The sequence below is a fragment of the Podarcis gaigeae genome (genome assembly GCF_964106915.1).
Source record: "Podarcis gaigeae genome assembly, chromosome: 1".
Classification (NCBI taxonomy): domain Eukaryota; kingdom Metazoa; phylum Chordata; class Lepidosauria; order Squamata; family Lacertidae; genus Podarcis; species Podarcis gaigeae.
The window spans coordinates 47782478-47798025 of record NC_139678.1 but is presented as its reverse complement, the minus strand read 5'-3'; the positions used below and the strand labels follow the sequence as shown (position 1 = coordinate 47798025).

Sequence of the window (15548 nt, the reverse complement as noted above, 5' to 3'; positions counted from 1 at the left end):
TGCACAGCCCAACTCAATCGCATTTGACTAGGATGTTCAGACTGACTCTGTGTTTCCTAGTAGGTGTAACAGAAGTTTTATGAATACAAGGATCTACCAGAACTCCCGTCTTCCTGCCACTCTGCATCTAATGTCATCCTCCTGGGGAGTTTGTTTGCGTAGTCAATTCTAGCTGAGACAGGAATCTGAATCATTCCTACTGAATCATCAATACCACAATTGCTCACAAAAGTTAGCAGGGGCCATTCTGTCTGCAACACGGTCATGTTCTGTTCCCTTTCAAAGCACATTTTTATACCTGTCTGATGCTTTTTCATTCTAGCAGGATGGCTAGATTTTCCATGGTCATAACGTACATAATTTCAAGGGACATCAAGATTTCACTTTCATCCTCTTTGCAGAAATCCAGGGCTGGAATTCTAAATGCATTTATCAATGACAAACCATTAATTTAAAACCAGGCTGCAAGCGACCCCCCCCCCCCAACAGTGTTGTTTTACCCAGATGCTCTTGTTACCTTGGTGGGAACAGCAGTTCTGGTCTTTCTTTATTTTATTTTTTTAGATGTTGGGGTTGCAAGGGCACATCTAAAGTGTGACGGCAAGGCTTTCTGCATGATTCATCTTCCAAGAGGCAAAATCCCTCTCCACAATCTCTCATGTTTTCAAATCTCCTGTGGCCAGAGAAGAGAAGCTAGGATGATAAGGGGTCTGAGAACCAAGATTAAGGGGGCATGGTAGCAGCCTTCAAACATCTGAAAGGACTGGCATGCAAGAAGATGGAATAGGCTTATCAGTGCTTTTTTCTGGGGGTACGGTACACATACCCCTAAACAGTTTGGCCTCATTGAGGGGCAGAATTTTTAAAGGAAAAAAGCACTGAGGCTTAATATCTGTTGTTCCAGGCATTGGGTGGATTGCAGGGAAGCAGATATCCAGATATCAGTGAAATGTTAGGAGACACTTTATACATATTTGTTTTGCAGTGGAACAGACTAACTTGGGAGGTGGTGGGCTGCCCTTCACTAGAGCTATTAAAGCACAGGGGGGTCAGACATCTGCCAGGGATGCTGGACTTGAATCCTGCATTGTAGAGGGTTGGACTGAATGACCCCCTGGGACCCTTCCAGATTCTATGATTTTAAGTATTTGGGTTTGCTGGGCAAGATCTGTCTTGCAGCCCCTGGCATGCTGGGAAATGCAACATGTCCAGCAGCACCAGATTTAAAACCAACTGCATGCAAATAGTGTCAAATTTGTGTTCACAAACGAGGAGCAGCGCTACTCAGGGCTACTTATACTGTAGTATGCTTTTTCCCTTTGGCGACGAATAAATGAATCGCTTCCTTCTGCTCTATGGGCAGGGTAAGCAAACCCCACTGCGCTCTTTGCACCCTCCCCTCCCCCGCGGGGCCTTGAAACTATCACAAAGCTCCCCCAAAATACAACGCACAAAGGGAAATATGCCCCATTCTCCTTTAGAATGCCAAAGGCAGGTGCTAAAAAAATAAATAAACGGGAGGACATAAATGCTGGGTCCTGTCCCTCTGAGCCAGTCGGAAATGCAAAGCTAGATTGTCCCCTGTAGGATGGGCTGTTAAGGGATGATAATATATATAAAAAATGTAGCTGCTGGAAAGGGCATTAGGACCCTGAAGAGCTCTCGCTCGCTCCCTCGCTCTCTTCGCTCTGCAGGACTGAGCAGTGAGACAAGAGCTAAAACAAACAGCTGTGACTGTACGAGCCAGCCAAATAAGAGGGAAAAAGAGAGAGAGAATATCCTATCACCACTTCCCCCAATCAGTCTCTTCTCCACCCCACCCCCCGCACCTCTCCTACATCTGATCCCCACCCCACCCCCAGATCCCTCTTCCTCAGTTTACTCCGGGTCTCTCAGCATGAGGAGGATCCGGGCTAATGCCATCGCCATCCTAACCGTAGCCTGGATCCTGGGCACTTTCTATTACTTGTGGCAGGACAACAAGCCTCATTCAGCAGCATCCAGCCGTTCGCCGAGCAGCGGCGGCGGCGGCAGGAATGGGCAGAGATCCACGGGCAAAGTCGAGATCCACAAAGAAGAGAGGACTATCCCCCTCATCGTAAGTGTGTGTGGCACGGGGATCTTCCAGAGGGGGGTGACCTTTGGTTTCATCCTCATCCTCGCAGCAGCGGCAGCAGCAAACCCTCCGCGCCGACGAGCGCGGCGCAATCGCGTTGGCGCAGCTCGCTTTCGGGTTGCTGCTCCGGCGGCTGCTGCTGCTGCTCGACTGCGCAGGGAGCGCGAGGGATGCTCGGCGGCGCCGGAGCATTAATCTCGTTTGCGGAGAGATTGGCAGCGGATGCTTGAATGGATTGGGGGGGGGGGGAGATGGAGGAGCGGGAAACGAAAGCGGAGGAAGAGTTGCCTTTACATGGCGGGCTTTTGTATTTATTCTCGCATTCTTGCTTGGGTAACCATGGCAGCATTTACAATCGGGGAAGAGCTACGGAGTGGCGGGAGGAGAGCAGAAAGCTCCCTCCGGAAAGTGCGGGGAGCCTCAGCCGCCGAGTTGCCCCCGGGGTCAGCTCCTCTGGCTAAGAACAACGGGATTTCTTTTCTGGCTAAAGAGCGGTTGGGGGGGGGAGAGGAAGCGGGAGGGAGCAGCAAGCCCCGGGGAAGAGGTGGCTTTGCAATCCGGATCCGGCCATTGCGAAAGATGCACGTCTTTTGTGCGCCGCCTTTGAGGAAAGCGAGGAATAAATGCAATCAAAAATATCGAGGAGGGCGCCTGTTGCAAATGGGGCTGGAGTAAGTGGCTCACAAAAAGAAGGCGCCTGTGCGGATTCTGGGGTCTTTGACCTGTTAAGGACTGGCGAGGAGGGATGGTGATGTTCTTGCGTTCGGTGTGAGCGGCTCGGAGGGGCTGATGGAAGTCTTGCTCCTGCTTCTCTGGCAGATGAAAGAGGCATCTGTGTGTCTGCAGGCAGGAGAGGCTGTCATGTCAAAATTGGCAATACTTCGATTTGGTTGGCTTCCCCAGCTGTGAAATGTTGGGTCCTTAAGGGCCAGTTGGGATGTTCCTTTGCAAGCTGCGATTCCAGATGTGGGAATCGCCTGGGGCTCTGCATCGCTGCTAGCAATGTGGCAGCCAAAGAGGAGGGGGAATCCTGTGCTCTGCTAGACCGGGGTGCATGAAAGTCTGCCTGATGCAAGGTGAAGTCCTCATGCTGGTGCTTTTGGCGTTGATAGTAGTGGGGAACCAGATGAACAAGGGTCTGACATCAGGCACATTCATGTCAAAAGTGGCCATCAAATGGGCTGGGTATTAGTTTATACCAAGAGGAAAAAAAGAGGGGCTATCCAGTTGATTTGGGTTTCTTCTTTTCTCACTTCTTCTGAGATGTGTGAGATGGGGCTTACAGTTTTCACCAGCCATGAGCTCCAGAGTGTCCCAAGATTTACAGATCTCATTGTGTGTGCGATGAATGAGTCACACAGCTCTACTCCTCAGTAGCAGAGAGGACCCTGTAACTCAGCAGTGTGCTTTGCATGCAGACGGTTCCATGTTAAATTCTTAGCATCTCCAGTTAAAGTAAAAAAGAGGTGGCAGGGCTGGGAAAGTCACCTGCCTGGTGCTCTGGAGAGAGGCTGCCAATGCCATCCAGGACAGACAGCACAGGAAATAAATCACAACATTTATATCTCCACTTCTCTTGGGAGCTCAAGGTAGCATACATTGTTCCATCCCCTCTGCTTTTCCCTTGAGTCACAAGAACCCTGTGAAGTTGACGAGGCTGAGAAAGGGGAAGGGACTGGTCAAGGTCATCTAGTGAGCTTCATGGCTAAGTCCAACACTCTAACCGCCACATCACAAATAGGAAACTGCTTCATTTGTAATGTGAATGTGTGAAGATGCCCTCAGAGAAAACCCACTAACAGTTCCTACATGTTTAAGCTGAGCATACAGGACTAGCTGACACAATAGCAAAAATATATGAATGTGCAAACTAAGTCAAACCACAGCTTCACTTGTTAAGATCACAAGAATCCCTGCTTGCTCAATGGTCAAAACTATGATGAGGCATTCTTGGTTACCACAGTAGGAGGCTTAAAGGACAGCAGTCTTTTGCATATTCTTTCTGTGCAAAATTCTATGCATACATTCAAACTAGCTGGCAGCCTTGGATTCTGTCTCTTGTACAGGGTATCAACAGTCTCCTTTGCAAAGAGCTGCACTTTTCTCTTAGTGACCCTCCCATCACGCTACTGCGATGAGAGGAGGCTCCTGCTCTCCCTTGTGTGAAGGAAAATCATAGAAGCCTTTCATCTCTGCTAGATGAAGGCTTCCCTCTGCCAGAGAAAGCTGCCTCTTGTTCAGGCTAGAAGATATCCTAAGATAAAAGAAATACATTTTAATAAAACTAACAGAACATTTTTGGGATGACCTGGCTTAAAAGCACTTTAGAAATTGCAGTACGTCATTTAATCTGTGTATCAAATTATTTCCTGGATGAAGAGATGAATGTGAAATAAAAGAAATGAAAACACATTGTGGGCCTTAAAAGTGAAAGCCCTGGATGCTTAGGAGTCTTGGGTCTTAGTCTTGTCAGTGGCAAGGATGGGGCTGCCTTCCTTCCTGAGTCTCAGCTGTAGAATGGGTCTAATAAACTCTGGGGCATAGTTTTTAATGTTCCAAACACTTGGGTTCCATAGTACATTATATGCTATGATGATATCCCTCTATTGCTATCATCATATATCCAGGAAGGTGGTACTATTGTGGTCTAAGGATTTAGCACATGCACTTCCATGGAATACAAATGTGGCATTTCTTAACCCTCTGGTATATTCTTGAGGAACACCCACCAACCTTGGGAAACAATTGTGCCTCCATTTGTTTTTGTGTTCAGAACCAGGCAGCAAAGCAATATATACTGCATGACACAAGAATGGTTTATATTTCATGTGGATGGCTGTAATATTTCTCTGAAGATTTTGGATGGAAGGTGGTGCAAAGTGTTATGTTTTTATTACTACCATGGACTGCACAGAAGCATGCAAAAGGTTCAGTTGCAAGCGGGTGTTCTTTTAAGTTTATGCAAAATAGAATAGCGTTGGCAGAATAATATTGCAGATGTAGTAAGATGTAGTAGTAGGATTATTGTTATTGCTGGGTTTACTCTTCACACCTATTGAAACAGAGACATTTCTACCTTTTTCCTCACTCTCTTAAGTATCTGAGTTGATGGTATGCCTGCTCCTCATACTTGCTTCATTTGGGGGGTGGGGACAGAAATAGGGATGATTTTGAAGTATGTAGCAACATACTCTCCGCTATGCAATCTTGGTGATATATTCTTTCTGAACTTGACCAGTGATCACTTTATTTAATGAAGCAGGGTGGAGAGATACAGACTCTTTTTCAGATGGCTGTCCCCCACCCACCCTCCAGTGCATACATGGCATAGTTTCCACAGCATTCTCTACTACCGCTATAAGCATCAAGCCAATAAAAAAGCCATATTCCTGCTGCCATGACCTCAAGCAGTTGTGCTTTTATTGATTTGGCAATGTAGTGAGTTGGTAATGGGACTGTACTGGGATGTAATGTGAATAACAAGCAGCTCCATTGGTCACCAGATTGCTTGATGTGGAAGGGAAAGTGGAAAGGCTGGAGAGCAAATCTCAAAGCGGGAAGGCAAGTGAGCAGAACAGAACAGATGGGGAAGGAATGGCACCTTTGTCTTCTGTTTTTCTGGAATGGGCAGTAGAGCTATCTTCATGTTTTGAGAACTCAGCACACCAGGTACTTGTTCTGTTCACATTTCCGTATTGGTGTGAATCTCAGACTCTCTTATCCCAGTCCCAGGCCCCATCTGCACTATACTTTTAAAGCAGTATCGTTCCACTTAAAAGGCTACGTCTTGCTCCAAAGAATCCTGAAAACTGTAGTCTGTTAAGGGTTTTGTGAGTTGCCAGGAGCCCCCCTTCCCTTTGCAGAGCTGCAGTTTCAGAGTGGTTTTGTTGGGGAAATGTTGACGTTCAATACCCAGTACCCTGTAGGTTCAACCAGGACGGCCAGTAAGATCCAGACTCCAATTGTCAGTCCACCCCTAATCTATTTGCTGGTTGAGATTATGCCACACTGGTCTTGCAATGCCTAAATAAATGCCTGAATCCAGTTTGTGTCTGGATTCTCTTGGCCTTATAGGCTGAACCTGCAGGGTGTTGGGTGTTGAACTCCAATAGCTCTCCAGACAGGTTAACAGTCAATCCCTCTACTTAGTGAACACCAGAAATTATAGCTCTGTGAGGGGAATAGGGGTCTTCTAACAACTTTCAGCACCCATAGCAAACTACAGTTCCCAATATTTTTGTGGGGGAGTCATTGCTATTCAGATTGGTGTTACAGTGCAGCTGGGCCTTTAGACAGGGTGGCTAATTTCTAATTCAAAAAGACTGACCCTCTGGAGGAGGCCAGAGGTCCGATCATGGACAAGCAGAGGCAAGGCAAAAACTGGCCGAACATATGTTCTGGTGGAACATAGGAAGCTGCCTTATAATGAATGGATGAGACCACTGGTCCATCAATTGTGAGCACTGAGGGCAGTGATTTTCCAAGGTTTCAGGCAGGAACTTTTCCAAACCCTGTGTGGGATTGAATCTCGGACCTTCTGCCTAAACTCTATCATGGAGCTGTGATGGGTCAGGGAGCAGAGGGCAGGATAGAGCCCATCCCTTCTAAGTGAACTCAAACCCACCATTGCCCTTTTCACACTGCCCCCTCCAGTGTTCAGAGCATCGCATAGAAAGGACCCCAGTAACAGACTAGGAAGAAAAGCTGCTATTCCTGACTTTTTTTCTAGCTCTGAGCAGGGTCCCTTTGCTCTTCTGCCCACTCTGATTCCTGAATGTTAAATGTGATGAAAGCTTTATGAGCTATTAACTGCCCACCTGAGTACTTTCTCTCTTTGAATAGGAGGTGGATGGGAAAGAGCCTGGGGTCGCCTCCAGGCTGTCAGTGTTTTGTGCAAGAAATTAAATCAGTTGTATATTGGAAATATAGGTTTGTGCAATTAAAGCAGATTAAAGTGTTCTGTCACTCTGGTGCAACAAATCCACTTTTGAAAAAAAACCTGAGGGTTTTGTGGCTAGGAAAGTGAAGGGGAAATGCAGTAAAAAAATTGTTAGATACGTGATTGATTGATTGATTGATTGATAGGAAGATATATGGTGTCTGTGCAATGGGATGATTACTCATTGCCATATAACCTCCCTGTAAACAAATCAGAATGAATGCTCAGTAAAGGATAGACATTGTATAACCTCCATGCAAACAAATCTGAATGAATGGTCAATAAGCCTGGGGGGGAGCAGGGGGGGGCAAAGACTACAAGGGCACTTCCAGACTGCCACTATTTTCTGGGTAGGATTTAAGTGAATTCTGGCAGATTCAGGTTGTTAAAATGGATTTGGCATTCTTGTGCAACAAATCCTCTTCCCAGAAAAATAATCTGAATTTTTTTGCAGTAAGGAAAGCAATGGGAAAATGCACTGGAAAATGGGGGGTGACAATTGCTTCATACAATGTCATATAACTTCCCTACAAGGAAGTTGGGATGGCTGCTCAATAAACAGCTGCCCTTGTATAACTTTCCCACAAACTTTCTGCGAACAAATCAGGATAAATGCTCAATAAATCGATTGTCTGGAAGTCATCTTTGTCTGCCTTGCTAAATACGTAGTAAATAAGAGAGTACCTTGGAGGTCAAGTGGGAGTGAAAGAAAGAGACTGCTTTCATCTGCTTTGTGGATTCTCATAGTGTATATTGTATTCCCCTGCCCCATTTTTTTCCTAGTCTAGAGATTAAGTGTGTATGTAACTTCCCAATTCCTGCAAACTGGTCTTACTCCAGCTCCCTTAATGAACTAGCAGCTCTACAGAACAATAGGAGAGGATTTACTAGAATGCAAGAGCTAATCACTGTTCAAGCAGCCAGTTCTATGCCCAATTTTCCCGTTTTTGATGGGTCATAAGGCCCGAGAACAGCTTTGAATTTGGAGTTGAGATCCTAACCCCTTGGTACCTGGGAGTAAGCCCCTTTGAATTCAGTTGGACTTACTTCTCAGTAGACATAGTTAGGATTGCACTGTTAGTCTGGAGCCAGTGAGTTTTAGGAGTAGCGATTCTGTTGTTGGCATCTGTCTTGTCTAAAGAGACATTAGAGAGTGCCTCTGGAGGTTATGTTAAACTGCTTCGTTAGCAGCACTGAAAGGACCTTCTTGGGGTGCAAGCTTGGGCAGTGTGTATAGAGGTCCTGGCCTGCCCAGACGACAAGACCCCTGTCTCGGCCTCACTGCTGTGGTCCAAAGGAAAGTGAGCAATACATTTGGCACCAGCTTAGCTTCCGTTGCCCGAAGGAGGCGTACAAGGTGCCATCCAACTGTCTCGCCAGAGTGGTGCATGCTCTGGTTATCTCCCGCTTGGACCACTGCAATGCGCTCTACGTCTGGCTACCTTTGAAGGTGACCCGGAAACTACAACTAATCCAGAACGCGGCAGCTAGACTGGTGACTGGGAGCGGCCGCCGAGACCATATAACACTGGTCTTGAAAGACCTACATTGGCTCCCAGTACGTTTCCGAGCTCAATTCAAAGTGTTGGTGCTGACCTTTAAAGCCCTAAACGGCCTTGGTCCAGTATATCTGAAGGAGCGTCTCCTCCCCCATCGTTCTGCCCGGACACTGAGGTCCAGCTCTGAGGGCCTTCTGGCGGTTTCCTCACTGCGAGAGGCCAAGTTACAGGGAACCAGGCAGAGGGCCTTCTCAGTAGTGGCGCCCGCCCTGTGGAACGCCCTCCCATCAGATGTCAAAGCGATAAACATCTACCTGACATTCAGAAGACATCTGAATATCTGAAGGCAGCCCTGTTCAGGGAAGTTTTTAATATGTGACATTTTAGTATATCTTTCATCTTTGTTGGAAGCCGCCCAGAGTGGCTGGGGAAACCCAGCCAGATGGGCGGGGTACAAATAAATAATAATAATAATAATCATCATCATCATCATCTAAGGGACTCCACTCCGCATTTATGTAGGGTTTACTCTTTAGCCTTTTATTCTCCTGAAGTCATCTTGTCAAGTAGTGGATACAGGTTGGAAGTGCTTCTTTGTCCTTTTGAGCTCATTCCCTACTCCAGTGAAAATTCCTGTTTGAAAAGAATACTGGCATGGCAGAACCAGGAACGTACTAGTTTTTCTGTGCCCAGTGCTGGTTACCAGGCAGGCAACCATTTTGGCTGCTTGGTAACCGTAGCCTCACTATTTGTTCAAGTGATGCTTTCCTTGCTTTTGGAACTTCTCACCTCCTTGATTTGAACTGCACAGGCTTCTCAAGAGTCATCTGCCTGGTTACCTATGGTGAGTAAGAATCACATCCAGAAGAATCACCTCCATCTGGCCCGGGGGGGGGGGGGGGATCAATGTGCAAGAACCTGTGCAGGAAGCTGCCTTATGCAAAGATAGTCCATCATAAGTCCAACTACATAGCTCAGTCTTGTCTCTTCTGACGGGCGCTGTTTCTCCAGCACTTCAATCAAGTGTGTTTCCAGCCCTACCTGGAAATGCTCCGGTTGAACCTAGATTCTTCCGTGTGTATATCATGCTCTGCTACTGAGCTAGGCCACACAGTGCAAGGGGGCTAAGTGCTGTTGCTTTTTTAATGAGCTGGGGGATAATAACCTGTGTGGACGTACTTGCAAAGTGGCAATGCAGCTAAAACGGATTCTTCCACTTCTGTCTCTCATTACATACATTCACATGAGACACATTCCAGTCTAAAAGGCACCCCCAGCATCAGTTGTGAAAATTCCCCTTCTAGCAAGAGGGATAAAAAGCAACAATGGAAGCCAGGAAACAATCTTACGGCATGCATGCATGAATTCCTTCCCTCTTAAAAATAAACACTCCACCAAGAGTCTTCTCAAGTTGGAAGTGGTGAGTCAGGCCCAGGAAGGTAGTCTGCCATGGCAATATGTGTGTATGTAGGAGCAGATGTATTTATCTATACTCACATGCAGATGAATTACACAGTTTCTAGGATGGTGCTATTCAGTATATAGGCTGAAGATTGTGAGTTTTACCCCGTCTAAAAGCTTCCTGCACACAGAGCACTTACAGACCAGAGGAAAGATAACAATAGAACCCACCCTATATGGACTAGAATATTTATATACGTATATATTTAAAAGTAGCTGTAGGCTTGTTCAGCATGCTCAGCATGGTTCTGAGTGTATGTGGGAAACCCCACAATCATAGCAAAATAAGGTTAAAAAAAAAAAAGCTAGAGAAGGTATCAGCCAGTCAGAAAAGTCACTCCAGGGGAAAGCAGCAAAGGGCTGGTTGACGAAAAAGGGGGAATTTTGCAGCAGGGCTGGCTAACCTTCAGCCCTCCAGATTTGCCTTCTACCTCCCATCAGCTACAGCCAGCTTGGCCAGTGCTCAGGGATAATAGGAGTTGCTGCAGTCCAGCAGGCCATCTGGAGGGCCAGTGGATGATGATGGTTGAAATTTGTATATCATCCTTCATCTGTAGATCTCTGGGTGGTGTGGACATCTCAAGCAGTGAAGCCACAGGCTTTCCCCCTGCTCAGTCCCCCATGTTCAATGCATGCCTGGAAGTTGTGGGAGCGGGATAAGGCATGGTGGTGCATGGTGTCAGTGGAAGGTTCAGCCTTGCAGCTCTGCTTCCCATTAATTGTGTGGAGCGCCATCACACAAGTAATGTGTGGGTGGGACTCCTGTACCAGCTGGATCTAGTTTGGTGTATGTACTGATTCAGCAATATCAAGTGGATGAAAAGCTTTCTTAAAAAAAATAAATCACCCCAGACTTAATACTTCTTTTAATTTAGTATTGGCCAAAACAGCAATAAAGGAGTTGTTGCACTTTCAGATCTGGACTGCAGTTTTAAAAACTCAGCAAATCTCTTTCTCCAGATTCCACGAAAGTGGCTTGAAATAATAGCTTATGAAAGAAGAACTAGACTTCAGAGATCTGCCTTCTTTTTTCCTTTGAGTCTTCAAAGTGCTCTGTCGTCAAGCTTTCGTGGTCCCCCCCCCCCCCGAGATCATTAAGACGCAACATTTGCTAGGGCTGCCATATGACCGGATTTCCCCAGACATTACTGGGATTTCAAAGGCGGAATTGGCATTCTGAAAGGTGGCACTTTGGGGTTTGTCGAGAAAAGCTCAACAATTTGCGGGTCTTCCTGGTTCCTGCATTTTGAAAAACGGCAGCCCTACATTTGCACGCATTGAAAAAGTGGAAACTGGCAATAGAAATTGTTCAAGTGGCCTCGTATAAGGAGGAGAGAGGGAGGCAAACCTGCAGTGCCTGTGAAAAAGTGCAGGGATGTTTAATCTGAAAAACAACAACTATAACAACAAAGCTGAACTGCATCAGTTGTTCAGGTTTTCTTTCCATTTTTCTGAAAAAAAAGAGAGGATGAGAACCAGATCTCAACAATGCCATTAACAATTTTGAAATACAGGGTGCAGATCTAATTAGCATACTTTGCAAGCGAGTGTTGTGGTTAGAGCTGGGCTGTGAGCGTTGTATGGAAGATGAGTTTCTTGGCTCCGTGGAAGGGCAGGATGCCATGGGATAAACAACTGAACAGTAAATAAATGTGAATTTTAAAGTCTGTATATGTGAAATTCAAGTAGAACACATATCTTGTCTGTTTCAAACCCCTTCAAAGCTACTGTGGCTTTGGTCATCCCCTTCTCCCCCCCTTCCTGGAAACTGGAGGATAAAATCAAATCAGCTGTGAGGTATTAATGCTGAGGAGCCAGGGCAAGGCAACCAATATGTTTTGCCCTATCTTTCCAGGAAAGCGGTACAACATGAGCTAAGCTAACCCAAGCATTGGGGCGGCAGCAGCTATTTAGAAGTGAGATATATCTGTGTGTTTCTCTTCAGGTATGACAGAAAAGAATATATGTATATTTCTGCTAAATGCTGGTGAGAAAGCAAGTTCTTGAAAGCCTTTGCACTGTAGGAAAAGAAGAAACAGGTCTTTATATCTAAGGATGCTTCCAGGCAGCTGTTGACTGTGTAATGGGTGCTCTTCATCCAACTATTTTTATTTTTATTTTGCAGCTTCCACACAACAACATCAAATTGCTGGCCTGCGGTTTCTCCCCATTTAATCCGGATTTACCCTTTCCAGGAAAAAATGAATAAGGTTTTTTTTTGGGGGGGGGGGGGAGAACCCTGTTGCCAATATCTCATTTATGATACCTTAATGACTCATACAATATTAGGCCTCCTGTCTGGCAGTACTCTAAGATATGAAGAATTGGAGCTCAAGAGTGCCAGGAGGGTCCACACTCCGGTTTACCTTTGCAATCCCAGATGTGTGTGAGCTGACTGTGGTCCCCCAATGACAAGAGCATGGTTTTCTGCATGTGCTTAACAGCTTTCTTCAGGCTGAGTCATAGAACCGGACATAGGTTTTGAGCCCTACCCTTGATAACCTCTGGTTTAAATTAAGCCCCAGAAGCCTTTCATAAAGCAAGAGTTGACCCTCTTCCTCAAGATTTTATAATATTTTTATTATTGCTTTGGCACATCACTATTATTTTTATTATACATGTAAGATGCCTTGGGTTTATGAGGAAAGTGTATTAAAATAAATGCATATAAAATATGAGGTGAGATTCTGGACCTTTTCTAGAGTCTGGTAAGTGCTTCATAATCCATCCTTGGAACGTGGCCTGGTCAGTCGTTTTGTTTTGTCCCCTTATTGATCTAGGGTGTTTGTATCCCACCTTCCAGCATCTCATTTCCAAGGCAGGTTACAGCAGATAACAACAATAAATGAAATCTATAAAAACACTGAAAACAATTAAAAATAATAGCTATAACATCAGACAGACAGCAGCACCAGAAGCTGCATTTATTTATTATATTTATTGCTTGCCCCTTAATGAAAGTTGTCTGGGAGGAGCACCATAAAATCACAAAACTCTAATAAAACGCCAAAGTAAATAACAGCACACTATAAAACAGAGCAGCAGATAAGCCAACAGGGATTAAAACAGATTTAGTTGTAATCATAACAATCAAAATGAGGTGAGCAACCAAAGAGCTTGTGTGGTGTAGTGGTTAAGAGCGGTAGTCTCGTAATCTGGGGAAACGGGTTCGCATCTCCGCTCCTCCACATGCAGCTGCTGGGTGACCTTGGGCTAGTCACACTTCTCTGAAGTCTCTCTGCCCCACTCACCTCACAGAGTGTTTGTTGTCGGGGAGGAAGGGAAAGGAAAACGTTAGCTGCTTTGAGACTCCTTAAAGGGAGTGAAAGGTGGGATATCAAATCCAAACTCTTCTTCCTCTTCTTCTTCACAAGGTTGAACCATATAGTGACACCATAATGAATGTTAAAATGTTCAACTTTAAGCCAATTTGCTAACGGGGTTCCTCCAGACATCCTTTTTATTTCATGTTCATAATAACTTGTGATTTGTTCTCTTGATGCGTTCAGGGAAGTCACACACATGATCCTACTTTAAATACTGTTTGCACCTGCAGAAGCTTTGGATGAGTCACACTGATTCATTTCCAACTAATGCATATCCTGTAACTTCTTGCTAAAGTCCATTTTTTCCTTGTCCCGCTTTTGCTGTGCTATAGCCACTCTGGCCTGGACAGCAATAATGCGATAGCAACTGGGAAGCAGGTCCACCACTAATGCACTATTATTGTGCCGAGAACATGCTGTAGAACACACCAGCAATGAAATGCTGATCTGGAGGGGCCTACAGATTTTTAAAGGCCAGAGAAAAGGCAATAACATATAAGCACCAGGTGAGTCTCTCTGAGGAGGACATTCTATAGCTAAGGATGGGAGGTGCTGTGGAAAAGGCCCTTTTCCTTGTGGTTGCCCTCCTTAACACAGATTGAAAGAACACTTTTAAGACAGAACCCTTAAAAACATGGCCAGAGACTGATAGAATAATAAAAACAAAAATATACTTCATGTGCCTCACAATCTGAAACCTGAAAAGTAGCTATTATGATACCAGGCACATGTTTCTGAGGAAACTTTCTCCAGCTGCCATCTACCTAATCTTTGAAGAGGGAGGTCCTTGGGGAAGAGCCTCTGAGGAAGATCTTAAAATATGGGAAGGTTTTTGTGAGAGTCCTTCAAATACCCTGATGCCAGGCTATTTTAGGACTTCAGAGGTTTGCATCAGCATTTTGAGTTGTGCTTGGAAACATACTGGAAGCCCTTTTAAAGCCCCTGAAGGCTGAATATCCATTTGAAGCCCCTCTTCTCAGGGCACCTTAAGTCAGTGCCATTTTTTTCATAGTTGGACTGTGTTGTCTGTCAGTATTGCTGAGGCAACTTCCAAGTGTATATGCCTACCTGCAAAAAATGGGGCTGGTGTTGGCATTATACACTCAGTCTCATAAGTCCTGGGCTACAAGGTTGTTAACATAGAACCATAAAAATTGTAAAGTTGCAAGGGACTCTAAGTGTCATCTAGTCCACCCCTTGCAATGCAGGAATCTCAACTAAATCATACATGACAGGTGGCCTTCCAACCTCTGCTAAAACCTCCAAGAAAGGAGAGTCCACCACCTCTTGTGGGAGTCTGTTCCACTGTCCAATAGCTCTTACTGTCAGAAAGTTATTCTTGATGTTTAGTCAAAGATCTACTTTCTTGTAACTTGGATCCATTGGTTCAAATCCCAGACTCTGGAGCAGGAGAAAACAAGCTTCATCCTCCATGTGACAGCCCTTTAGATATTTGAAGATGGGTATCATCTCCGCCTTTCGAGGCATATTTTGTGTTAACTGAAGTTTCCAAACTGTCTTAAAAAGGCAGACTTAAATTTAATGCTTTAATTTAAAGCATTTACATTTAATGCTTTAAGCATTTAATTGATGCTTTTGAATTCTGGTGCTGGAGGAGACTCTTGAGAGTCCCTTGGACTGCAAGAAGATCAAACCTCTCCATTCTGAAGGAAATCAGCCCTGAGTGCTCACTGGAAGGATAGATCGTGAAGCTGAGGCTCCAATACTTTGGCCACCTCATGAGAAGAGAAGACTCCCTGGAAAAGACCCTGATGTTGGGAAAGATGGAAGGCACAAGGAGAAGGACAGAGGACAAGATGGTTGGATAGTGTTCACGAAGCTACCAGCATGAGTTTGACCAAACTGTGGGAGGCAGTGGAAGACAGGAGTGCCTGGCGTGCCCTGGTCCATGGGGCCACGAAGAGTTGGACACGACTAAACAACTAAACAACAACAACAACATTTAATGCATTGTAGTGACCCAGACCTTGGAGAGACCTCTTCAGAGAGAGAGACTTGGGGCTTCACACAACACCCAACTCCCACTGAAGACGTGGAGAAACCCACACTGGTCCAAAGGCTGAGGACTCTCATTTTAGAGAAGCCTCTCCTCCAGTGACCCCATATTAAGCTCTGTTTTGATCCCTGATTCTCCCCCATGATGCCCAAGGCTCAGGAATCAAAGATGGTGGTGGACCAGACAGGAA

At 45.4% G+C, this 15548-nt stretch overlaps 1 protein-coding gene across 2 annotated transcripts in view; it reads left to right on the top strand.

The window, feature by feature from the left end:
* Positions 1 to 1687: 1687 nt before the first annotated feature.
* The window catches only part of GALNT16 (polypeptide N-acetylgalactosaminyltransferase 16), a 142712-nt gene continuing 128851 nt past the window's right edge, over positions 1688 to 15548 (top strand). Inside the window, exon 1 of one of the 2 annotated variants that reach the window (XM_083747166.1) lies at positions 1688 to 2098. In XM_083747166.1, the coding sequence (XP_083603292.1) occupies positions 1898 to 2098 (201 nt within the window). In that variant the 5' untranslated portion in view covers positions 1688 to 1897. The remainder of the gene's footprint in view (positions 2099 to 15548) is intronic. The other variant, XR_014566288.1, reaches the window with a different exon arrangement.